Source organism: Marmota marmota, unplaced genomic scaffold (assembly GCF_001458135.2).
Source record: "Marmota marmota marmota unplaced genomic scaffold, marMar, whole genome shotgun sequence".
NCBI classification, from domain to species: domain Eukaryota; kingdom Metazoa; phylum Chordata; class Mammalia; order Rodentia; family Sciuridae; genus Marmota; species Marmota marmota.
Genome location: NW_026000048.1, coordinates 14035294 through 14061133, shown reverse-complemented (window position 1 = coordinate 14061133; position 25840 = coordinate 14035294). Strand labels below are relative to the sequence as shown.

The 25840-nt window shown below is 38.7% G+C and overlaps 2 protein-coding genes across 5 annotated transcripts in view; one reads left to right on the top strand and one right to left on the bottom strand.

Moving 5' to 3' along the window:
- The window catches only part of Prtfdc1 (phosphoribosyl transferase domain containing 1), an 87668-nt gene extending 61842 nt beyond the window's left edge, over window positions 1-25826 (bottom strand). The window contains exons 1-3 of one of the 3 annotated variants that reach the window (XM_015495231.2): window positions 25658-25826; window positions 15602-15708; window positions 11745-11928 (exon numbers count right to left, since the gene is read on the bottom strand). In XM_015495231.2, coding sequence (XP_015350717.1) covers window positions 11745-11928; window positions 15602-15708; window positions 25658-25705 — 339 coding nt within the window. In that variant the 5' untranslated portion in view covers window positions 25706-25826. Of the gene's footprint in view, window positions 1-11744; window positions 11929-15601; window positions 15709-20638; window positions 20666-25657 lie in introns of those variants that run through there. The other 2 variants (XM_015495230.2, XM_048812680.1) reach the window with 2 other exon arrangements.
- Window positions 1-25840, top strand: part of Thnsl1 (threonine synthase like 1) — a 186254-nt gene that overhangs the window by 96822 nt on the left and 63592 nt on the right. The gene's annotated exons all lie outside the window — the stretch shown is intronic.

The window sequence follows — 25840 nt, the reverse complement described above, 5'->3', positions numbered from 1 at the left end:
CCTTGAATTTTTAATAGGCGTACTTAATGAAGTTTGTAAGTCATCGACATCTCTATGCTCACTTAAATAATAGAGAGGATATGAGATGATTTTACTCTGATCATTGTGTCCCATTTATAACCGAGTATAGACTGATATTGTAATTCCAGCTTGTGTGCTTTGGCACCAAAATTTGTCACAATCAATATTGTTACTTCACTATTACTTTAAGCAATCAAAACCTTTTTCTTGATTTACCTACATGCTTGTCTGTCTCCTTATCACATTCTTTTGGATTTGATTTCCTTCTTTTTAAAAATTATCATTATTTTTACTATTTTTATTTTATTATTTATTTATTTTTATGTGGTTCTGAGGATCGAACCCAGGGCCTTTCGCATGTGAGGCGAGTGCTCTACTGCTGGGCCATAATCCCAGCCCCTGGTTTCCTTCTTAATAAAATACATTCTTTGGAGAGTGCTTTTAGCCACTGAAGTTTTGAAGGAACTCTTTTAGACTGTGATTACTATTTTTATCTGGCTGAGAATAAAAATCTAGGTGAAGAGTCATTTTTCTCTTGCTATGTTGACAATACTGCTCCGTGTCTTCTGATTTCTGTTGTTGCCTTTGAGAAATCTGTGGATAGTGGGAATTCCTTGAGAGGCAGGGTTTCTTTTCTCTCCAGGTGTCTGTACAATCTTCTCTTTGACTCTGGTGTTGTTTTCAGTTTCACTATGACACATCTAGGCAGGGTCTCACTGTGTCTCCTGACACTGAATACTCATGTCTTTCATTGACTCTAGGGTAGGATTAGACCTTATCTTTTTTTTTTTTTTTGATTCTTTTTTTTTATTGGTTGTTCAAAACATTACAAAGCTCTTGACATATCATATTTCATACATTAGATTCAAGTTGGTTATGAACTCCCAATTTTACCCCAAATACAGATTGCAGAATCACATCGGTTACACATCCACATTTTTACATAATGCCCTATTAGTAACTGTTGTATTCTGCTACCTTTCAATCATCTAATTCTTGACAGAAGTACCAAAAACAAACACTAGTGAAAAGACAATGTCTTCAACAAATAGTGCTGGAAAAAATTGTATATTCATACATAGAGGAATAAAACTAGATTCCCATCATTCATCCTGTACAAAAATCATCTTGAAGTGGATAAAAGACCTATATATAAAACCAGAACTCAGCAATTACTAGAAGAAAACAGAGGTGAAACAAACATTTAGGCAACTAATTCCTAAATAGAATTCCTGTAGCTTGGGAAATAATAGTAAGAATTGTTAAAATGAATAGTGTCAAATTATAAAGCTTCTGCACATTAAAGGAAATAATTGACAGTATGAAGATACAGCTTATTGATTGGAAGAAAATCTTTGGCAACTACTCTTCTGACAGAGTTAGTATCTGGAATATACAATGAACTAAAAAATCTCAACACCATGAAAACAAAACCAAACACAACCAACCAATCAAATCACCCAGTTGATAAATGGGCAGATGAATGGAACACACACTTCTCAAAAGAAGAAGGACAAATGGTTAACAATTATATGGAAAAAATATTCAGCATCTTTAGCCATAGGGAACATTCAAATCAGAACTACCTTTAGATTATATCTCATCCCAGTAAGAATGCCAATCATCAAGAATACAAAAAACAAAATATACTGGCAAGGATGTCAGGAAAAAGGTACTCTTAGGCACCGATGGCAGAAATGTTAAGTGGTACAACCATTATGGAAATAAGTATGGAAATTTTTCAAATAAAACTAAATATAAAACTATAATATAGTCCACCTATACTATTCCCTTTCACTTATTCAAAAGAATTAAAGTCAGCATACTTTAGAAATATATGCTTGCTCATGTTTATTGTAGTGCAATTCACAACAATCAAATTATTGAATCAGCCTAGGTGTCCATCTATAGATATATGATCAAGAAATTGTGGTGTCTATATACATGGAGTTTTATTCAGGTATAAAGAAGAAATAAATTATGTCATTTTCAGAAAAATGTATGGAACTAGCTAGCACCATGGTAAGTGAAATACACCAGACACTAAAAGATAAGTACTGTATGCTTGTTCTCATATATGGAAGCTATAGGGGAGAAAGTGAGAAAAATAAAGACATCAGGAAAGTAGAAGCAAGAACCATTAGAGTAGGTAGGGGGGGCCAGAGAGATAGAAAGGGGGAGGGTAAGGGAAGTTACTTGGGAGTGAAATTGATCAAATTGTTACATTCATGTACAAATAATGTCACGATGAAACCCACTATTCTATATAATTAATATGAATCAATAAAAAATCACAATAGAAAAAAAGGTATTTGTTATGGTTCAGTCTTCTCAGATTTGTTAGGAGTTTGTTTGTGACCTATCATGTGATTTGTCCTGGAGGCATATCTGTCTTTACTTGAGAAGAATATGCTTTTGGAGCATACTATTCTGTATATATACATTAGATTAATTTGATCTATACATTATAGTTTTATGCTTCCTTACTGACATTCTGTCCATTATTTAAAGTGGAATATTGAAATCTTCTATTATTATAATATTGCTTCTATTTCTCCCTTTAGATCTGTCAGTGGTTTCTTCATATACTTAGGTGCTCTGATGTTGGGTGCAAATGTGTTTGTAATTACTTATATCAGAATTTAAATAGGCTTTAAATCAAAAATTATTTTAAAAAGACAAATAAGGTTACCGTGTAATGCTATATTCATCAAGAAGATGTGATAATTAGACCTTATCTTTTTAAAAATTATTTCCCCCCATTCTCTCTAGCCTTTCCTGATGGAATTCCTAGGTGACATATTTTGAGTTTTTCCAGTCTATCTTTCATGTATCTTCTCTTTCTTGTATTTTGTCTCTATCCATGCTAGCTTAGGATCTTTTTTTTTTTCCTAGATCTGTGTTCTAGTTCAAATTTATACCTGCAACAACATTTAATCCACTGTTTATCCTATCTTACCCATTTAATTATTATCTTTTCTACGCTGGTAAATATTATATTATTTCATTTCTAAAAGTTCTCATATTATATTATCTTTTCATATTATATTATCTTTTATCTAATATTCCTTCAGTATTTAGTCATGATATGCACTATTATTTTCTATTCTCTTTCACATCATTTATTTACCTATCTCTACAATTTCTTTTTGCCAGCCGATTTTGCATATGGTGGATTGTTTCCATGCATCACTTGTAATTTTGGTTTATAAACTCAGGGTAAGTGAGGAGTTACCTACAGGAATCCTGCCCAGATGGATATGTTGTCTGCAGAAAGGTTTTAGACTTGCTTCTACCAGGGACTCTGGGTGCATCAAAGCCCAACACCAATTTCATAATTAAAGTCTCAATATTAAAGTTGCAGGATCTCAGATGATACAGGTAGTGGGTAAATTTAAAAACTTCAAGTTTACATGTGGTACAGACTTATGTTTAAAAGTTGCCCAGGAGCTGGGCATGGTGGCAAATGCCTGTAATCTCAGCAGCTCAGGAGGCTGAGGCAGGAGGATTGTGAATTCAAAGCCAGCCTCAGCAATTTAGTGAGGCCCTAAGCAACTTATGAGACCCTGTCTCAAAATAAAATCTAAAAAGGACTGGGGATGCAGCTCAGGGGTTAAGCACCCTTGGGTTCAATCCCTGGCACACCCCACATGCAAACTACACAGGAAATATTTTACTTTGCCACCCCAACCCAGGTCAAGATAGACAAGCTTGGGCTGGGGTTGTGGCTCAGCAGTAGAACACTTGCCTAGCAACGTGTAGGCGCTGGGTTCTATCCTCAGCACCACATAAAAATAAATAAAACAAAGATATTGTATCCAACTACAAATTTAAAAAATTATTAAAAAAAAAAGATAGTCAAGCTAGGTTCTTAGGGTCTCCCATTACGGAAGGGTGGATTTTTACCAAGGGGTGGTCACTGTGGACACTGAAGGTTACTATTTCTTAAAAGCAAATTATTGGGGCTGGGGCTATAGCTCAGTGGTAGAGCGCTTGCCTGGCAAGGGTGAGGCACTGGGTTCAATCCTCAGCACCCTAAATAAATAAATAAATAAATAAAGTTATAAAAAGTGTAGATTTTTTTTAAAAAAGCAAATTATTACAAAATGATAATATTAATTATATGTATGTACTTCCTAGTTCTCCTACATATAGTTTAGGAGGAAAATATAATCAACTCCTTTATCAATGTTAGCACATAAAATAATATATCATGGAACAGTAAAGTTTTGTGGAAAACCCTAAAAAATTATGTCAGAAATGTTTATGTGCTATCAAGGCACAGGCTTGAGAGACTGATGGGTCTGGACTCTGACACAATTTCTAACACTTGTTGGCTGTATGCCATGAGGTTAACCTCTCTGAGCTTCTGTTTGCTTGTGGGTAAAAGAAAAAATGACACCTTGCAGGATTTCAGTCAGGATTAAATGAGATAATGAATTCTTCTAGCAAGTGCTGATAGAACATTTCACAGAGAGAGAGAAGGAAGGATAGAAAGAAAAACAGAAGGGAGGGAAGGAGGAAGTGAACTTGAAATGTTAAGGAATTTAGGTTGCCAATGCCCCTCATTTCACTGAAGAACAGGAATATGTCAGCCACACCCTCCTATAAATTAATCTAATGCTAATTTCTCTTCTCCTTCCTTCCTTCCTTTCTTTTTTTAGGATGAGCTTAAAAAACAAACTTTATTGCAATTACCAAAACAAGTATGTTAACTTTGAAACATTTACCAGATTTCAATTTAACTCATCTAGTCACATAACTCAAAACAGAAAGCAAAAAGTTTTCTGTGCTTAACCATTTTTAATAATGAAACTTTAAAAGAGGAAACAGATCCCCCACACAGTTTGGGAGATATTTAGGCAAGCAAAATTAAGCAAAAAGACAGCATTACAAACTAAAAATCCTTGAAGGGAAGGGAGAGGGGAGGGAATAGGAAAGACAGAATGAATGGGACATAACTTTCCTAATTTCGTATATGAATACAACCAGTGTAAGTTCACATCATGTACAACCACAAGAATAGGATCCTAATTAGAATAAGTTATAGTCCATGTATATATAATATGTCTAAATAGACTATACTGTCATGTATATCTAAAAAGAACAACAAAAAGACAAAAAAGTCTTTTTAATAAAAAACACAAATCCTCAAATTTAGAGAGATGTCTATTGAAGTCTTTGATACACATTTATTTGTACATAAAAAATAAAGATTTTAATATAAAGGAAATCAAGTCTGGGTGCTTACCCTTTGTTCTAGCACAATCTCCTGCCTTGCCTTCATTTTTGGCCACATACCTTTCCCACCACAGTACCACCCGTACTGTGCTGGTGTTAGTTCAACATGATTGGCTTACCCCAAGCAAGCCCTCCAGCTTTTACTCACATATCCTGTCTGTGGGTCATTATTCCCTTAAATGTTAGTACAGCCTTATACTTGGTGTTGTTGTTGTAATTGAGCTTGGGAATTCCAGGTATCCAAAGGTAGGTATATGTACACAATTCTGTTTTACTGCACAGGTCACAATATATAGCAGGTGATTATATAATCAACAATAAGATGGATTTTATGATTTAGACAAAAACAATCAACTTTGTCCGCAACTACCGATGAACAAGACAAAAATTTGCCACCATACAAAGTCTGTGTTTGCTCTTTGGTACAGTCCTGAGGGCTCATACCACTTGAAGTATGTTAAATACAGAATTCATAACACATTTCTGGTGGCATCAGACGTGAAACGTAGGACGCAAGACCTTAAGTGTCCTAAGCTCCTGAGTTGTCTGTGCCTGTATGTAACAGAAAGGCCACGTTTCAGACAGTTATTCAATCACATTTGCCTTTAATAAATTATTAGCATGCCAGTTTCTAAGTAATCCTTTCTAGATTGCTACCATTCATTCAAATTCATTTCCTGTGTCATGGAAAGTTTAATATAACAACAAAGACAAATCAAATAACCCCGATATTTGTAGGCAGCTGTCTCTCAGGATAGTCCCTTAGTAAACTGTGGAGGGCATTAGGCAACTGAGACCTCTCTGGGAAAAGGGCTTCCGAAGTGACTTATACATGCTGGTGGCTGGGACGAGGAGAAGCACAACCTTCGAGTAAAATAAACTTTCATCTTTCTATCCTCATAAGAAATTGAGGGCTGGAGATGTGGATCTGTGGTAGTGTTTGCTTTGCTTGTGTGAGGACCTGGGTTCAATCCCCAGCACCACAATGAATTTAAAAAAAAAAAAGTACATATACACACAAAACAATCAACATTATTAAAAAAAAAAATAGAATCATCAAGCAACAAGGTAAGAAGGAACCAAACTACACCATGCTTTTGACCAGCACTTACAAGAGTGCACAGAGTCCTGACCTTTCCCAGAAATTTTAAAGTAATCAGCAAGATACTTGAGTGACCACTGTGCCTTCCCAGATGTTTTTGAGATGTCTACGCCTATGAATAGGCTTGGAGTTATGCGGATGCACTCAATGCCCTCAGAGGAAAGTGAACTAGTCCTGATACCTTACTTGATGGTACTTATTAGTTCAGTGTTTTTATTGGTCTGTGCCCTGGGGTATGTTAAAAGCGCTCAAGGCATGGTCAGCTCAAGTCTAACCTGACACAACAGTTGATTCATCTCTGGATGGGGACAGCTTACATGTCATGGGTGGAAAGCTGTTCATGTCATAGTCCAGACGATGAATATGAGCTTCCCGTTCATTTCTGAACATATTTAATTAGGGGGAAGGCTCATCTGAGTGAGCAACCAGACAGGGTTTTACCTGAGATAATCATTCAGAATATGATCTGAGTCACTCTGGTGACACACAAGAGGAGAAATACTTGATAAGAAGGGAAGAGACGTCACAATCATCCTTGGGTCCCAAAGGACTAAAGGTGTGGGACAAAGGCTAAGGTATACAGTGAGTGAGATTGGATGAAGGCAGCAAAGATTTGATGACAACTATTGCCATCCTCTTCCCCCCCAGAACCCTGAGTAGGAACCCCCACATCCCTGGCCTCAGGAAAATATGGTGATTTGAAAATATCTGTCTAGACATAGCAATGATGATCACATGTCCCTGGAGTCTTAGAAATACAAAAGTTTGTTCTGAACTAGTATCACATACACCTGAGTTAATAGGGTACATAAGCATTAGAATGTGTGCCTGTAGGTGAAGGTAAAATAAATAGAGGCTATTTAAAGAAGCAGACAATGAAAAGGCATGAAAAATTAGAAAAAGCAGTATAGTTTTATTTGACATGGAGTTTGTTGCTATTAGTTTCAGCAGGATCAACTATATTCAAGGCCATAGAATAAGCCTCAACAAATTCAAAAGGATTGAAATCTAATAAAGTATAGTACAAATTTATGTGACAGAATTAAGCTAGAAAAACAGAGTAATTCTGGAAAATAATGTTTGAAAATTAAACATCATGAAATAACCAATGAGTGAAAGAGGAAATCACAAAAGGAATTAGAAAATATTTGAGTGGAATAAAAAAATAATATGTCAAAAATAAGTGGGAGGTAGCTAAAAATGGCCTTAAGGAAAATCTACAGCATTACATATTTATGTTAGAAAATAAGAAAGGTCTCAAATCTCTGAACTAAGTTGACATCTAAGAGCCTAAAGGCAAATTAATCCCAAAGCAAACAGAAGGAGGAAAATAATAAGATAAAAGCTAAAGTGGTTAAAAAAAAAGCATAGATTGAATGAACTGAAAAAAAAGGTAAGATAATAAAGCCATAAGTTGATAAAAATTGTCAAACCTCTAGGCATATTAGTGAAGAAAAAGCAAAAGACAGAAGGTATGATTTAATAATATCAGGAATGAAAGATATCACTACAGACCCTACAGACATCAAAAGGTAATACAGAAATATTATAAGGAACTCCATGCCCTTAAATGTGAAAACTTAGATAAAATGGACAAATACCTTGGAAGACACAAACTATTAAAGTTCACTCGAGAAGAAAAATAAATTGAATACTCCTATATCAATTTTAAAAAATTGAATTCCTAGTTTAAAAAACTTCTGACAAAGAAAACTCCACATCAAATGGTTTTATTGGTACAAAAAAAATCTCACAGAGTGGAAAATATATTCAAAACACATATATAATACAGGATTCACAAAGTACATAAAGAACTTTCAAACCTCGATAATGAAAAACAACTCATTTTTTAAAATGGGCAAGATGGGCAAGATATTTGGACAAACATTTCATAAAAAGCTATATGAATAGCAAATAATCTCATGAAAATGTATTCATCATTATTCATTCAAGGCATGTAAATTAAAACCATATGAGATGCTAGCACCTATTCAACTAGGTAAAATAAAAGAAAATAAAGAAAAAGTAAAAATATTAAGTGCTGTCATAATGTGGAGCAGTTACATATTGCTGGAGGGAATGCAAAAGTATTCACTCACTTTGGAAAAATGTTTGGAAATTTCATATGACTTACCTATTTTGCCACTCAATATTTATTCAAGGAAAAAGAAGACATAAGTGTACACAAAAAACCTGCAAGTGAACACTTATAGCAGCTTTGTTCATAATCACCCCATGTATCCTTCTGCTAAATGAATGAATTAAAAAAAACCCACTATATCCATGCAGTGGAAACCCGCTTAACAATAAAAACAAATGAACTGCTGATACACGCAATATGGATGAATCTCAAAAGCATTATATTAAGATTAACAGAATTACTAAGACTACAAGGTATGATGCACATGACATTACAGAAAGAAAACTCTAGGGACAGAAAACACTTCAGTTATGGGAGAGGCTGGCTACAAAGGCCAGGGCATTTCTTGTGGTAAGGAACATTTCCACACCAAGATTAACATGACTGCATATTCTTGAAACTCACAGAACTGTAAACTAAAAGGTATGAATGTTACTATATGTAAATCCCATCTCAATAAACTTGATTTTTCATTTAAAAAATATTTTACAAGGGTTTTAAAGAGCTGTTTATCAACACTAATCTCCAGGATATATAAAGAACTCAAAAAACTTAACACCAAAAACAAAAACAAATAACCCAATCAATCAATGGGCTAAGGAACTGACCAGACAGTTCACAGAAGAAATTCAATAGATAAACAAACATACGAAAAAATGTTCATCATCTCTAGCAATTAGAGAAATGCAAGTCAAAACTACTCTAAGATTTCATCTTACTCCTGTCAGAATGGCAACCATCAAGAATACAGGCAACAATAAATGTTGGCTAGGATGCGGGGGAAAAAGGTACACTCATACATTGCCTGTGGGACTGCAAATCGGTGCAACCACTATGGAAAGCAGTATGGAGATTCTTCAGAAAACTTGGAATGGAACCACCATTTGACTTGGCTATTCCACTCCTCAGTTTATATCCATAGGACTTAAAATCAACATACTACTATGCCGCAGCCACATCAATGTTTATAGCAGCTCAATTCACAATAGCTAAACTATGGAACCAACTGAGATGCCCTTCAACAGATGAATGGTTAAAGAAAATGTGGTAATATACACAATGGAATATTACCCAGCCTTAAAGAAGAATGAAATTATGGCATTTGCAGGTAAATGGATGAAACTAGAGAATATCATGCTAAGTAAAATACGCCAATCCCAAAAAACAAAAGCCAATGTTTTCTCTGATAAGCAGATGCTGATCCATAGTGGTGTAGGGGGTAGGGAAGAATGAAGGAACTTTAGTTTGTGCAGAGGGGATTTAGGGGAGGGGTGGGGCTGTGGGGATGGGAAGGACAGTAGAAAGAGACAGACATTATTACCTTATATACATGTATGATTACACTACTGGAGTGACTCTGTACCATATACAGCCAGAGGAATAAGAAGTTGTGCTCCACTTGTGTACAATATGTCAAAATGCATTCTACTGTAAAACAAATTAATAAATTTAAAAAGAGCTGTTTATCAGGAACATGTGCAATGAGGATCAGGCAAATGAATGAGATAAAAAAAAAATCTCATAAGAAGGGAGCACACCTACTTAATCCAGGATGTAGGGAAACTAAAGAGAAAAAAACTTTTCAAGGCAGGATAGAACCAATAAGCTAGGGTTACGGTGTTTGCAACAAATGAGCTTCACCCCAACCTGAGAGGTCATCAGGAAGTAGAGTGTATATTCTGAGAAATGAGGAGAATTTGCAGCTGCTTTAGACCTGAGGCAATTGAATCATCTGAAGAGGGGGGTAAGTTAAGATGGTCTTTAGGACTGCTGAGCCCAGGTGTGCATATTCTGAAAAATCCTTGCTACCTAAGTGTAAGTCAAACTTATAAATATGGCAGGAAATCATTCCCAAGATTAGATGAATAGTCAATTAACTTTGAATTTCTCAGAAAGTAGATTATGGGGTTGGGGCTGTAGATCATTGATAGAATGCATGCCTAGTACGGGTGAGGCACTGGGTTCAATCCTCAGCACCACATAAAAATAAATAAATAAGATAAAGTTATTAAAAAATGTTAAAAAAAATGGATTATGTTGGGTGAACATGACCTAATCAGGCAAGCTTTAAAAAAAAAAAAGGCTGGGCCCTTCCTGAATGGAGATTTTCCCATCCAGCTTGAAGAAGCGAAAGTTAACTGTGTTGTGAACTGCCTTTGGAGGAATCCATGAAGCAAAGACCTGAAGGCAGCTTCTAGAAGCACGGAGAGGTCTTTAGTCTCCCATCAGCAAGGAAATGGGCACTAAATTCTAACAACAGTGATCCTGGAAAAGTGACCACAACCCTCAGATGATCAAATCCTGAGCTAACACTTTGACTCCTACCCAGTAAGACTGAGCAGAGAACCCAGACCTCTGACCCAGAGAAACTGCAAGACAATAAACTTGTGTGGATTTACACCATTAAGTTCATGGTGATTTTGTTATACAAATAGAAAGCCAACTCCAAGAGTCATTAATAAATTAAAATGTTGTTGAGCTAGTTTAGTCAATGAGAATATTTTCATGATTTTTGACCCCAAGAGTCCTTCAATCAATAGTAAGTTAGTTTGAATGATTTACTATTCATTGAATCAAAAAGCATCACAAAAGTTAACATCATAAAGGGAAGACTAAGGGGACCATGTCTTGGAGAATAATTCATGTAAGTTCTGTCTAGTGGTGGCCCCAGAAAGTCCATCATAAACTGGTGGAGCAGTCTTCCACTGGAGGTTCCTTGGCCTGGTCTCCTCACACTTGATAAAGTGCTGTCCCTACAGGCTTCCCTTCTATAAAGGTCACCACTTCATGACTGCAGAAACCCAAGTACTATGTTTCTCTCTGGGCTAGACACCCTCGCATAGGTCTCCAGGGCCAAGAACACATCCAGGGTAGAAGGACATCAGCAGTCACTGGACTTTCTTAACACTGACCATACACATTTCTGAGGCTGGGCACCAGGAAATAATCACTTGATCTTCATCACCATAAAAAAATGCATGAATCATTCCTCAAGAGTCTCTCTGCATATGTGAAAACAGGAAGTTTTATTTTTCTTCCCCCAAATAATATAATTTGAATCCTCATAGTAGAGTGTGGTACTCTTGCAAATTAAAAAAAAAAAAAAAGAAAAAAATTGCACTCTTCATTTTCACTTCAATTTTTTAAAATTACACATTTTCAAGAGTTTATTAGTACTTTTATGCTGACATTATTAGTTTTAAATATCATGTGATAAAAATGGAACCTATAATAACTTACCTTGTAACTTTTTAGTCTGATGAAATCAACCTTCATAGAGACAAACCGATCTGAATTTCGGCTGATGTTCTTAAGGTGTTCTACAAGATCAGCACAGAATTTGTAACCACCTTTAAGTACACACAGGACCATAATGTCGCAGTATCCAATGTCTTTCATTATATCCTTTGCCAGCCGCTCAATTCTGAAAGCAGTAAGGGATAAAAGACATATTAATAAGTGCAACCATTTCTGAGCATTTTTGTTCCTTTAATAAAAATGCATGATGTATTATTCATATTAGGTTATTCAGAGGACTGTGGAGAAAAATTTGGGGAACAGAAACCTACAGACAGAAAGGCTTTGTTAAAGATGGACACAGTGTTCGAAATATATTTCTGATAGCTACATCTTTAATGGCACATTCTTGATTCTTCATGTCACACAAATTATTAAGGTGTAAAGTACAAAGTCAAAGGACATGCATGCTAATATTTTATCACCCCAGTGCCTAGTTGTTAACAATGTATGATGGTATCTGATGACATGTTGACTTTATAGCAGAGGAAAAGGAAATGGAGAGTGACTCACTCACCTTATATTATAGGAGACTGGAGGAAAAGTCAAGCCTATTGTAACTATCAAAAGAATAATGTGTCTCGTAATTCAACAGAGGTAGCACATGGCCTGTGTGAAAGGTGCTCCAGAATGCAATGCCACAGGCAGTGTTTCCAGGGAGCACAATGCTAAGGATGCCCCCTGGAGTTGTGCAATAGCCACAGCCTTGGTCTGCTACCTATTGCTGGTTGGAACTGTTCTTGTATTTGTTTCAAGTTGTCTATAAGTCTATTGCCCATGGGCCATATAACATCAAAATCTAAATGAAGACGGGATCTAAGATACATACTTTTAAAAATATTCCCATTGGCACTCCAAACAAATAGAATTAGATTAAAATAGATAACTAGGTGATACACACACACACACACACATGTATATAAAAAATTGTAATACATGTATTCAACATACACTTAATATATACTATATATACAGCATAATATATTTTATATGGTATGTATGTATGTATATATAGAGAGAGAATGGTAACCATAGTTTCAGGCAATGTTTCTCAAAATATGATCATCAAAGAATTCATATCAGAATACCTGACATGCTCCTTAAAAAGGGACATTTTTTTCTGCATGGTGGAATAAGAGGGTCAACATTTTGTCTACAAACAAACAAAGCTGGACAAAATTCAAAAACAGCCATTTTAGCACTCTGGAAATCAACCAAATGCATATAACAAAGTAGACACTTAATCATGAAAACACTGGAGAGAAGTCAGTGGCACTCTTACCTGGGGATGTCCATCACGCCACAACTCCCACCCCCCAGCTGTTTACCCATGTTGTTCAACCAGCATAGGATTCTGCCACAGGGAATTCACCTGACTGGGAACCCTGTAAACTTACCTGGCCACTTCAAGAGCATGGCTCCATTACCCTGAAGTTGCAGTCACAATTACGTAACAAACTGGCCAAGTAGTTGGGATCAGATGACTGGAGTCACAGGGAAGGGATACACAATTATATATGTCAAGTTGACCAGAGGCTACACATATACATCCCTGAATGATGGAGGCTTACATATATGTGAGGAGGAGATGGAAGACAGCTAGGGGTGGGTGTGAAGAGTGGGAGTAAAAACCAGGGAAGACTTGAAAAAGGTTGGTTGGAAACTTGAACATATTGGCCAGCCACAGATACATCCAACAACAGAGAGGAGCCTTCGTGTCTCTAAGTCTTCTAACCACTGTAGACTGAACACTGTGCTATTTAAACACAGGGGTAAACCTGGTAAGCTGGCCTTAAAAATAAAACCAAGTGTCAGACACCGTGGCACACGCCTATAATTCCAGCAGCTCAGGAGGCTGAGACAGAAGGATCGCAAGTTTAAAGCCAGCCTCAGCAATGTAGTGAGGCACTAAGCAACTCAGTGAGACCCTGTCTCTAAATAGAATACAAAATAGGGCTGGAGATGTGGCTCAGTGGTCGAATGCTCCTGCGTTCAATCAACCCACCCCCCTCAAAAAAAAAAGTTTGCTAAAATCATCAAATCATTCACCAACCTGAATTTTGTAGTATATAATTATTACCTTAATGTTTATTTTAAAAGTAAGAATGGACATTCGTGGTCCCCAGCCCAGACTATTGATTCAGGGTTTCTAGACATAAAAACATGTTCACTGAATAATTCTATACAAGGAGAAAGCCCAGGGTCACTTTATCCTGTATTAAATCATGTTTTAGATCTGGACACAATTAACAAAATTCATAAAATTCAAATAAGAAAAGCAAAAATTTGTTTAAACTAGGGGCCTCCCAAACTGCTGTTAAGGGAAATCTCTTCTCAGAAGTTACAAAGAGGTGAACAATATAAAGTCTCCCTCTACATAAATAAAGTTGATTTAATTTCTTAAGTCAAGCAGGTCCCCCCTGCCATTTTCTGTATTTTAATAAGCTAATGTTTGTTTTCAAGTGCCAACTGGGAGATTTACCAATCTGGGAAATACAAAATTTCCCAAGCTTATATGATCATGGAACTTTTCTCCCCTAGGAGAATCAGGCTTATAGTCCATGAAAAAGTCATCTGAGGCCATGAGAAACCCGAAACTAGAACTTATTTTAATAATATATTATAAGTTGGGAGAAGAAGCAAAATACAAATCTTATGTAACACAAAATCTTTGAATTTGGACAAAGGAATAAGGCTTCTGTTTGCTTACTGACAGGATTGGTGGAAAGATAATATCCTGGTAAGGTGACCATTTGGTGTTTTTCAAACTTTGTTTTGTTCTGAGTACTTAGTTCATAAAGTTAAATTTTAACTCACAACAGATTAAAGAACTAGAGGCAGAGGAACTACACTATACGACTTGAGGAAAGGGTACGTGTGGGATCCCAAAGTCTCAACTTGCTCTTACTCCCCACTGCCTTCCCCATTTGAAATCTGGGCCTCTAAATAATCTCTAGGATTCCAGAAAGTGCCTTATAAACACCAGGACACTCACTTTCCATATAAATGTGAAGGCTTAAGTATTTCAACCTTTGTCCAAAAACTTAGAGGTACAAGAACAGTCTTGATATCAAGACAGTTTTGTTAAAGGATATGACCTATAGATCCTGATGCTTGTGTTGGGCTGAATTGGATGTGGACCCTTAAAACCAAGAGTAAGTGGGCATGACCCCACGGGCTTTAGGAGAAATGTTTTTGGAAAAGCCAACAAGCTCCCAAAACCCAAAGGATGTCAATGTAGGAAAGAACTAGAAATTGTATACTAGAAATAGTTTTCTGCAGATAGTTTTAAACTGCAAATACTGTCATTACCTAAACATTACCACTGGCCAGAAAACACAATAGTACAAAGACTGGCTGACCTGTGATACTTTACTTGTTCCAAGAGAATTGAAAGTAAGGGCTTTAAGGGCATGTCCTGTGAAGGCAATGCCACCTCTTCACTGTTTCTGGTTAACTCAAGGGTCTGTGAAAGGCACGAGGCAAAGGTTTGGGGGTGAAATCAGTGCTTTCCCAGCACCTATTTCCATCTCTTTGTACAGGACATTGTCCATGTAAGGCTGGTACTTACAACAGCTTCTGTATGTGTAGCCTTCCTAGCATCCCCTCTGGACAAATGTCCAAGGATAGCATTCAGTTAAAGCACCAATTCATTGCATTCCAAATTTGCTGTCCTATAAAATTGTCTCTACTACTCTAAAAAGGGGCTTGGACTAGGGCACCCAAGTACATTATAGGAATCACAAAACAATGAGCCAGCCCAGCACAAGACCAAGGTTAACACAAAAAATACCACTCACCTGTCTACAATGATGCCATGGGGTATGAGCACATATTCCAAATCTCCGTAATAGTGCTGTGGGTACGTGAACAAATCTAAGTCGTACCCTGGCCAGCTGTCTGTAATCTGTAAATTAAATTATTTTGGTTATGGTATTTTTCATTAGATTTTTAAAAACATAAATAAATAGCAAGAACAATAAATTTTTCATTTAACATCAAAATCGTACTGAACACAAAAGATGGATCTACAGATCTCAATGTTGCATAAAATTATATTCTTTCAAATTCTGAAAAAGTGAGTGGGGAAGGTTTATTTGTTTACTGCTAAAATGAAAAGAGTGTTTCATTCCCAAATATTTGTATCATACAATAAAAACATAAATTTGATGTCTTATAGTTAAACTGATAGCATTATTCAGAAAAAAAGTAGGTATGTGTAAGTACTATGGGTGTTGCTCAGTGATATAGTGCTTGCCTAGCATGTGTGAGGCCCTGGGTTTGATCCCCAGCACTGTAAAAAAGAAAGAAAGAAAGAAAGAAATATATATATATATATATATATATATATATATATATGTGTGTGTGTGTGTGTGTGTGTGTGTGTATGTGTATATATACATATACACATACACACACACAACTTATAAAAATATAACATTTTTTAGTATTGGGGACTGAAACCAGATATACTTTTCCACTGAATTATATTCCTAACCATTTTTAATTTTTATTTTGAGACAGGGCCTTACTAAGCTGTTGAGGCTGGCCTTAAACCTCTGATCCTCCTGTTTTAGTCTCCAACTTGCTATACATATATATGTGTGTGTGTGTGTATGTGTGTGTGTGTGTGTGTGAACATATAGACACAGTATTATTATGATACATTCTTATATATGTCACTACATTTCTATTCATTGTCAATGCCTTATATGCCTGGGAAAGGTCACCTATAAATAGTATATTTCTCCTGGCATTAAGAGTGGACCCAAATTTTGAATGGTCCAGTCAATATAGTAAAGATTTAAAAGGATGTACTAGGGTAGGAACTTAAGTCAGTCCCTACTGGGAATGTGACGGGAATTGGCCTATCTGTAGAAAGACTGATAGCAAGTCTTTACTTTGCTTAGGACTCATTGTGCAAGTTTCATGGTCAGAATGATAGAGATGGAGGAGAAAATGAAGGTACAAGTGGAGTTACTTTAACTTTCAGATCATTTAGAAAGGATGCAATAATGAATGCATTATATACTCAAACCATTACATACTCAAATATGCTGTATCTGGCTTCTTGTTCTTTCTCCTGTATACTTTCACCAGATTCCTCTGTCCAGCTATGGGCTTTCAAAGCCCTTCATAATGGAGACCCATCCTAGCTTTCCAGCCCAACTCCCTACACCCATTCCATTCTCAGACAGGTGTCCAGTTGTGATTCTTCCCAGCTCAGTCCGTCCTGCACCCTGCACCTTTTCCTTTCTTCCCCCTCTACCTCGATATTCCAAACTCATCACCTTCCTGAGAAGTTCAGGTCAGCTCCCACTTCTTCCTGGCGCCTTGCTGACGGTTTCTACCCTTTGATCTTCTTTCTCAAATTCCTGGTGCCCCTTGCAGCCCTCTGTTCTAACAAAGGCTCCAACAAAAATCCATGGAGAACATTCTTGCCCCTTTCATCCTAGCACTCACTCTGTCCAATCTGCTGTTGGTTTAGAGCCCATTCATTCCCTCTTTAGGACACTGCCTGATTTCTACCCTTCTTCTCATGCGGGACTCAAATCCAGTTCTTCTTTGCTGAGGTTTTGGAAGGGCACTTGAGGTCCAGCCCCCACACACTCTCATTCCAGTTCTGGTTTCTGAATTGCCAGGCAAACCAAACTCAGGCTATTTATCCCTCCCCTGTTTCAGTAAAGACCAGCTCATTCTTCTACTTGCTCAGACCAAAACCTTGAAATTGTCCCCGATTCTTTTCTTCCATCCCCCTCACGCAACCCATTAGCTCAGTTTATCTTCAATTCCTTCAAAATCTAAGCAGGACCAGTCCTGAGCACCTCCACTGCAATCTCTCCACACCCATCTTGGTGCATGCCACTGTCATTTCTCCCCAGATGACTGCAGTAGCTGTCATCTAGTCTTCCTGCTCCACTTGCAGGCCCTGCATGTGGCAGCTAGAGTGCTCTATTTAAAATGTGCATCATTATCCTAGCAGACTTGTGCTCAAATTTTAAGAGTTTATCATTTCACTTGGAGTAAAATCCAAAGTCCTTGCCGTGGTCCATACAGGTCTCTCTCTCTGATGTATCCCCTGCGCTTTCTTCCTCCTTCACCCTACTTCAACCATTGTTCTCCTGCTGATCTTTCAATCTGCCAAGCATGTTCCTGCCTCACGAACTTTGCATCTCCTATTTCTGTTGTCCATAATACATTTCTACTAACTGTCCACGTGGCTGCCCTTTACTTCTTCCAAGTCTTCATTCAGTGCCACCTCAACAAAGTAGCCTTCCCCGACCATGTATATAAAATGGCACCCCTCCCTCCCCACCCATCTCTGTATTATTCTTATCCAGTTTTACTTTCCTTCATAGCATTTATTATCAATGGATGTGATGTGTGTGTGTGTGTGTGTGTGTGAGTGTGTGTGTTCTGCCTTGTCTCTTCTCACTGGAATGTCAGCTCCTTCTGGCAGAGACTTCATCTTATTCTTTGCTCAATCCCCAGTGCCTAGAACACTGACTTGGACCGTGGGAAGTGCTCAAAATGTTCAATGAGTGAATGAATGATCATCTCTACCCATGTGCTACCCGACTATCTGAACTTCAGCCCCAGCTCTCGGTTTGTCTCCTTGCAATGAACAGCACCACTGTTCAAGGCTCTGGAGAGTCATATCTATCATATCTATTGGCAGAACCATGGCCAAAGTGTGGGCGTCCTCTGCATACTTGAAAAGCATCACATTTGCTCTTCTTCTGCCAACAAACTGGCTTTCACCCTGAGGATTCCTTGGGCTGCTATAACCTCTGACAACACAGCAGCTAGTCAGAGCCTGGCCTAACAGCTGCACTTGAGAGACCTCCAGCCTCCAGAAGAGCCTCTGTCAGGCCATAGTAAAGACCATCCAAGGACCCTGAGGAGCACCGTCCCCCTTGGAGATCATATAAACACTTTCTGGCTGCCCTTCTTGACCACACACACTGCCTACTCCACTTCCTTTAAGCCCTGCCATTGGTGAGAATATTAACAGGGGGTCTTCTGAGTTCATTATTTTCACCATGCAATCCTTTGCTGCCCTCTGCTCCAACGGAATCTCAGAGGCAACTCTACTCCTGCTCCTCTTGCAGGCCCTCCACGTAGCAGCTGGAGCGCTCTGTTTAAAACATACATCATTGTCCTAGCAGACTTGCACTCAAATTTTAAGAGTTTATCGTGTCAAGTCTCTTACTACTGTGATGTTAGGGAAATTACTTACTCTTTCTGAAACCCAATTTCCCCCTCCTTTAAGTAAAACACAATAAAACCTGTGGACAGGGATGTGGCAAAATAGAAGAGAGACAGAATACAGTACTTAGAGTGCCTAGTACATTAATTAACATATAACAACTGCTTAATAAATGATGCTAGAAAAGATAAGAATGCCAAGAAAAGGGAAAAGATGATTAAAAAATGACAAGATAAAATCCATGCATAAAAAGTATAATGGCAATCCATAACTCAGAGACAATATAAAGTGCAAGAACATAAACTTAAAATCTACATATCTGGGTCAAAATTGTTAGCCATGGGACCTTGGGCATATTAACATCTCTAAATTTCAATGTATTCATCTATAAGATGAAGTCAATGCTTGCATCATATGACTACTGTGAGGATTAAATGAGAGAGATAATGGTTATAAGACATATCAGTATTTGGTTTATAGTACTTATGCAATAAATGTTAACCATTTAGATGTACAGAAACATCAACTGTTTAGTTACAAATTATATGGTTTAGTTCATTGATAGTAGTACCTCAAATCATCAAGAGTACAAACAATAATAAATGCTGGCAAGGAGGGTGGGGACACTTATACATTGCGGGTGAGACTGCAAATTAGTACAACCACTGTGAAAAGCAGTATGGAAATTCCTATGAACACTGGGAATGGAACCACTGTATAACTCAGCAACCCCACTCCTTGGCATTTATCCAAAGGAACTAAAATCATCATACTATACCGATACATGCACACCAGTGTTTATAGCAATGGAATTCACAACAGCCAAGTTATGGAACCAGTTTAGGTGTCTGTCCATCAACAGATGAATGGATAAAGAAAATGGAGTTTTACTCAACCATAGAGAAGAAATGCATTATGTCATTTGCTGGTAAATGGATGGGACTAGAGAATGTCATGTTAAGTAAAATAATCGTGATCAGAAAATCAAGAGTTGAATGTTTTGTTCCATCTGTGGAAGCTAGAGACAAAGAAAGAAAAAAAGGAATCTCAGGAGAATAGTAGGAGACTAGTAGAATACCGGAAGGGTATGGAAAGGAAGGAGATGTAGAGGAAGGGAGGCAGAGGGGAAAGGGGAAATAATGGGGAAATGAAATTGATCAAATTATGTGCATGTATGAAATATGTCACAATGAATCCTATGTATAATTAAGATGCATGAATAAAGCACTTTGAAAGTTGGTAAATATTTAAAAAAATAGTCAATATGTCAGGTGCCAAAAATAATTAAAAATAATGAAGTGACTCAAAGCTCTTTGCCAAAGTTTTATTACCCTAGTGAAAGCTGTAAACTTGAAGTAGAAGAAATTGATTTCTCTAAAACTATTCTAGAATCCCTGTAGGCCATTATTCCCAATTAATCTGAAATGGTGCTTTCATTGTTGAGATTAAAGACAAAGAGAGATGAAGGAATTACTGGTTTATGTTTTGTTACATTTAAGGTGCATGCTAATTGTGTTGCAAATAAATTGAATCATGGAGGAATGGAGGTTGCTCTGCACCTTAATAATTATGTTATTCATTTGCTTTTTTAAAAATCACAAGAAGAAAACTTTAATAGTTTCAGTACCAGAGATAACATGCTCTAAGTTTATTCAGCACAATGCTTTCTCTGTTCAAAGAGGCAAAATATCACCAAGCTGGGGAAGTGACAAACACATTAAATGAGTCATTTTATACAGCATTCAAATCCCAGAACTAATTCTGATTCTCTTGTTCTCATTTGAAAGTACACTGAAACCCTTCTCTTCAAGTCATTAAAAGTGTGGGTTTTTTTTTTTTTTCCTCCTGAGATTATTTCTTGCAGGTTTAATTTTTCCCCAGGGAGAAAACAGTTTGGAAACATCTCTAAGCAGCTAGTCTCTGCCTTTGTTCATTTCTGAGCTCACACACTTGACCCCACTCTCCCCTGCAGGCCACTGACACTGGTTTTCGGGCTCACCAGCAAAGAAGAAAGGAGTCTCATCCCTTAGCCCTGATTCAAAGAATCACAGACAGGAACATCAGTTGGCCCAGCCCAGTGCCAGGAAGGGTAGTGTAGTATGAGGGACAGGCCACCTGAAAACCACACTTCTGGAACAAAGGGTAGGAGCGGTGCTAAATGAAGGACGCTATGTTCTGTCATGAGAGGAATGAGAGGGTTTTGATAGATCATATAATACCTTGTATTCCACAGGCCTTCCTCTTCTGTAGTGGGTTCAGCATTTAGAAGGTAAATTATCACAACCAAGTAAAGCTGTACCTACACCTTGTTTTGCCACTCTGTCCCCATGGAGGAGAGGAGAGAAGAGGAGTCAACCGTAGGACAAACAGAAATTTTAGACTTGTATTCCTACCACGCACACCTGTGTAGGTACTAACTCTGGCTCTTTTGATAATGCTTTGGTAAAAAAATCAAACCAAACCGAAACAAAAATATCTAAGAACCTGACCCCTCAAAGCAAGATGGGGCAGAAAAGATCTTTTCTCTCCCCGAGAAGTAACAAAGACCAACCAGGAGTTCAGTGACCTCACTAGCTCCAGATCAAGTAATGACCAGTTCTATGCAAAATTTCTCAGCTCAGGGTCTACACACATCTCTTATTTAATAATTAGTATATAATATTTTGTTGTCAATAATCTACTAATGATTTGTCAATAATCTACTAATGTTCTACCTGCCCAATTTAACAAAGAGCCACTTATAGGCAAGAACCATCTTAAATCTCTGAATATGCTCTTCTCTTGCACACATTACACTGTCATGCTTAAATCATCTGGTTCTATTCATCTCCACGTTTCTGCCAACTCAGAATTTTCCTCTCCACCTCATTTCTGGACAACTCTTTCCATGATTTACTCCAGTACTTAACTTGATAATTCTTCCAACTATCCCAGCTTGTAGCTCCTCACCTGCCTTTCATCAAGTTACTTCATCTTAATTCGACATTAGCAACACGTTCACATAGCCCCACAGAACTGAGAAGCATCCCCAACTCTAGAATCCCCCACCCCTGCTGGGAGCCATTAGCCAAGTAGGTATGACAATTTCCTTGCCAGCGTACCCCATGTTGCTGACATTTTGCAGTGACATTGAATGTAGTTGACCTTGCTCAAGGACCAGGGCGGATTAGGGTGTTCCCGGTTTAACATAATCGGGTTTAGGGCGTTCCCAGTTTAGGTTCCAGGTTTAAGGTTTAAGATTATTCCTGCTGGGAATAGGGCGTATCCTGCTGCCTAAGTTCCCCTTGAGTTCTCACGGGATTCAGACAGTATATTTTGGGAGACAGAAGCCCAGTGGTGGAAAATTTGGGAGAGAACGTGGATTTGGGCAGAGAACGTGGATTTCCCCAGAACGTGATTGTAGACGGCTGGTGTGAGTTCGGGAATAAAGAGTTGCTGTTTGAATCTACAAGCTGTGTGGTGGCTCCTGATTGTGTGCCCAGCCAGACTGCGGCATTTGTGCCCAGCCAGACTGTGGCACACCCCCTGGAATCACAGGTTCCTATGCAGCATAGTGTTTGAAGCTGGTTCAAATTCTGCTTCTGCCATTTACTAGTTATATGACCTTGGTATGTCCATGTTCTCTCAGTACCTCAATTTCTTCTTCCATAAAATGGACAGTATAACCAACCTACCTCACAGATTTGTGAAAGATTCAATGAATAACAGTAAAAGTGCATAGGGAGGGCTGGGGTTATGTCTCAGTGACAGACGGTTTGCCTCACATATATATGTGAGGCACTGGGTTCGACCCTCAGCATCACAAAAAATAAATAAACAAAATAAAGATATTGTGCCCAGGTATAACTAAAAAATATTTTTAAAAAGCACATAGCGAGTGCTCAATAAATGCTTGCTATTGTTACCTGCTCCCCCTTTTTCCCCACTGGTACCAAAACTTCCTTTTGATTTTTTTGCACCCTACCTTTAAGGGTTCTCTATTTTACTCTCTCCAGCTTTCCTTTCCCTCCCTAGCTTAGGAGTTTCCTTCCATCAGCATCTTGAATTTTCTCTGAACTTGACTTGCCTGCTTATTCCCAACTTGAGGTTAATCTAATTATTCCAAGTTCTGCTGCAGACGATGACATATATGCAGGGGCCACTTCCATCCTATACTGATTATTTCCAGCTCTGATGGGCCCTCATGCAGTTTAGCAATTACTCATCAGATCCAAGCCCCACAGGAGCTGGTACAACTGTGTTTCCTTTCCCTGTACCCCTCACTACTTCTCTGCATCTTGCTTCCAAGAGGGCCTCTATTGATAACAATAAATTGGACTATTTACACTGTTACCTCATTTGTTTTTCAGGCTTTAGTAATCTACCTATATGATCATAGTGTGTTTAGATTTACTTTGTTCTTTTTTAAGAGTGTCTAGTATTATATGGTAGTACTACATTGTAACATTCTACCATGGGATGGTTGTTTAAAGGATTCTCACCACGAACTGGTCTGTAATTGTTAAAACCAAAGGCCTCTTTCCCACCTTTATCTTACTTGCTCTTCCTGCAGCATCTGACACTATTGATGACCTCATGACCCCCCACCAACCCCCTACCATAAAATTTTTCTTTGGGCACCTACCTGCTGCCCTACTAGCTTTCTACTCTCTCTCCCATGCTGCTGTTCCTTCTTGGTCCCTTTATTCCCCCACCCCTTTTATATTTGGGGCTTTCCAGGCATCTGTCCTTAATAGTTTATACTTTTTTGATTTTCACAGGAGGTCATCATTCACTCTTAAACATTAAATATTACTATTTTGTTGTTGATTTCCAAATTTATCCTATTATTCTCAGGAATTCAATTGTGAATTTCAAAGATTCTATAAAGCATCCCAACCTGTGAGTCCTATAGATTTGACTGATTGGAACTTAATGATTTCCCTTTTCTTATTTTTATCCCTCTCCCAGTCACCTCACTCCTAGTCCTGTCTGTCCTCTCCATGGCAACTGGAGTGATTTTTGAAAAAATAAATCAATGCCATGATTCCTTTGCATTTGGTATGTGGCCCTGTGTCTTGAAATCCTCGCATGGCTACCTCCTGTCTACCCACCCGTCAGATCTCAGCTCAAATGTCACAAAAAGAGCATAAGTATTGATCTCCATCCCTCCTCCAATTTCTCTCTGACCTGTTACCCTCTTTCAATTGCGCACATCACTATCTGAAATTATCTCCTCTACTTATGCACTTTCACACTGCTTGCCTGTGTCCTTCCTCTAAAATGCAAGTCCCAGGAAGACAGGGTTTTTGTCTTGCCCCCTTGCTGCAATAGCCAGAGCCTAAAACAAAACACCCCTTGGAACCCAGCAGGCCAGTCAACATGTGTGGCATGAATAAGTGACCTCCACCTCTAAGAAGGAAAGGTCCTGCGGTTAAGTTATGAACTGAGCAACATGCTGGGCTCAGTGGCTCAGGCTTGTAATCACAGTATCAGAGGAGGCTGAGGCAGGAGGATGGCAATCCAGGCCAGCCTCGACATTAAGTGAGAATCTCAGCAGTTTAACAGGACCCTGTCTCAAAATAAAAATAAAAAATAAAAAGGGCTGGGATGTTGCTCAGTGGAGAAGGGCCCTGGGTTTGATTCCCAGCACAAAAACAAAACAAAACAAAAATTTTAAAAACCACATTTCAACCTGAACAGTTCTATTTGAGTGAAGGTGTTTCTTTCTCCACCCTCTCATCCTAATTCAGTGGATTCATTTTCACAGATGGTCTGTGGATTACAAGATGAACTTGAAAGAGAATCTTAATGGCAAGTGAGCCCCACTCATCTCCCTCACCACCTTTTCACACTAAACCTGACAGTGTCAAAACCACCACCATCCATGATTTGATCCCAGGATCCTGAGAGATGGGATCTGGATCACACCTCAAGGAGTCCCAGGTTAAGAGGCTGAGGTCTGTCCCTCCCCGACCTCTCCATCAGGACAAACTACCAGATATTTCACACACATGATCTCCAATTCTCTGGGCAGGCCTGGCTTGCTATTTCCCCCTTTCCAGACCAGGCAAGGGGCACTCCAGAGCCACTAGTTTGCGCGAGAACTTGTGCAGAGTCCCTCCCCAGGTTTAAAGACTTCAAAGCTCCTACTCTGTCCTGGAGAGCTACTTTAATAAAGGGAGCTACTTTATTTCCTAGCTGCTCTCAGGAATCCTCAGTATCTTTTTTGAAAAACAAAACTTGAAGCCCACACTAGAGGAGTCAGGGTGCAACACAAAAAGGACAGTCGCCAGAATGGCAAGTGAGGGTCTTCCCAGACCCGCCCGCTCGCGTAAGTGACTTCTGGAGGCTTATAGGAGTGGGGACCCGCAAGACGCAGGTTTATCGCCAAGGTAGCGGTTTTGGTCAGGGAAGGAGGGGGGACATTGAGAACCAGGGTAAAGGCACGTCGGTATTAGGTGTTTCGTGAGTTTGGGGGGCGGGGAAGGGAGGATTGGGTTTGGAGGTGGAAAGGATCCCCGCCGCGAGGGAAGAACAAAGCACTCCCGCACTCCCCCGAAGGCATTTCAGGCATTTCGTTTAAAAGGAGGGTGCCAAGAAGGGAGGGGAGGGGAGCGAGCCGGGAGCTCACGACTCGGTCCCGAAATCGGGAGTTTGCATTTACCACGACGCCTCGCCCGCAGTCTGGCGCCTCCTCCGTGCTCCCAGCCATGTTTCTCCCGGGGAAAGCGGGAAGGAAAGACCGGCGCGGGAAGGATCCGGGAGGCCCGGGCTGGGCTGGGGGATGGGACGTGGGGATGGGGATGGGACCGGGGCCGCCCCGCCCTCGGCCAGCCGGCGGGAAAGC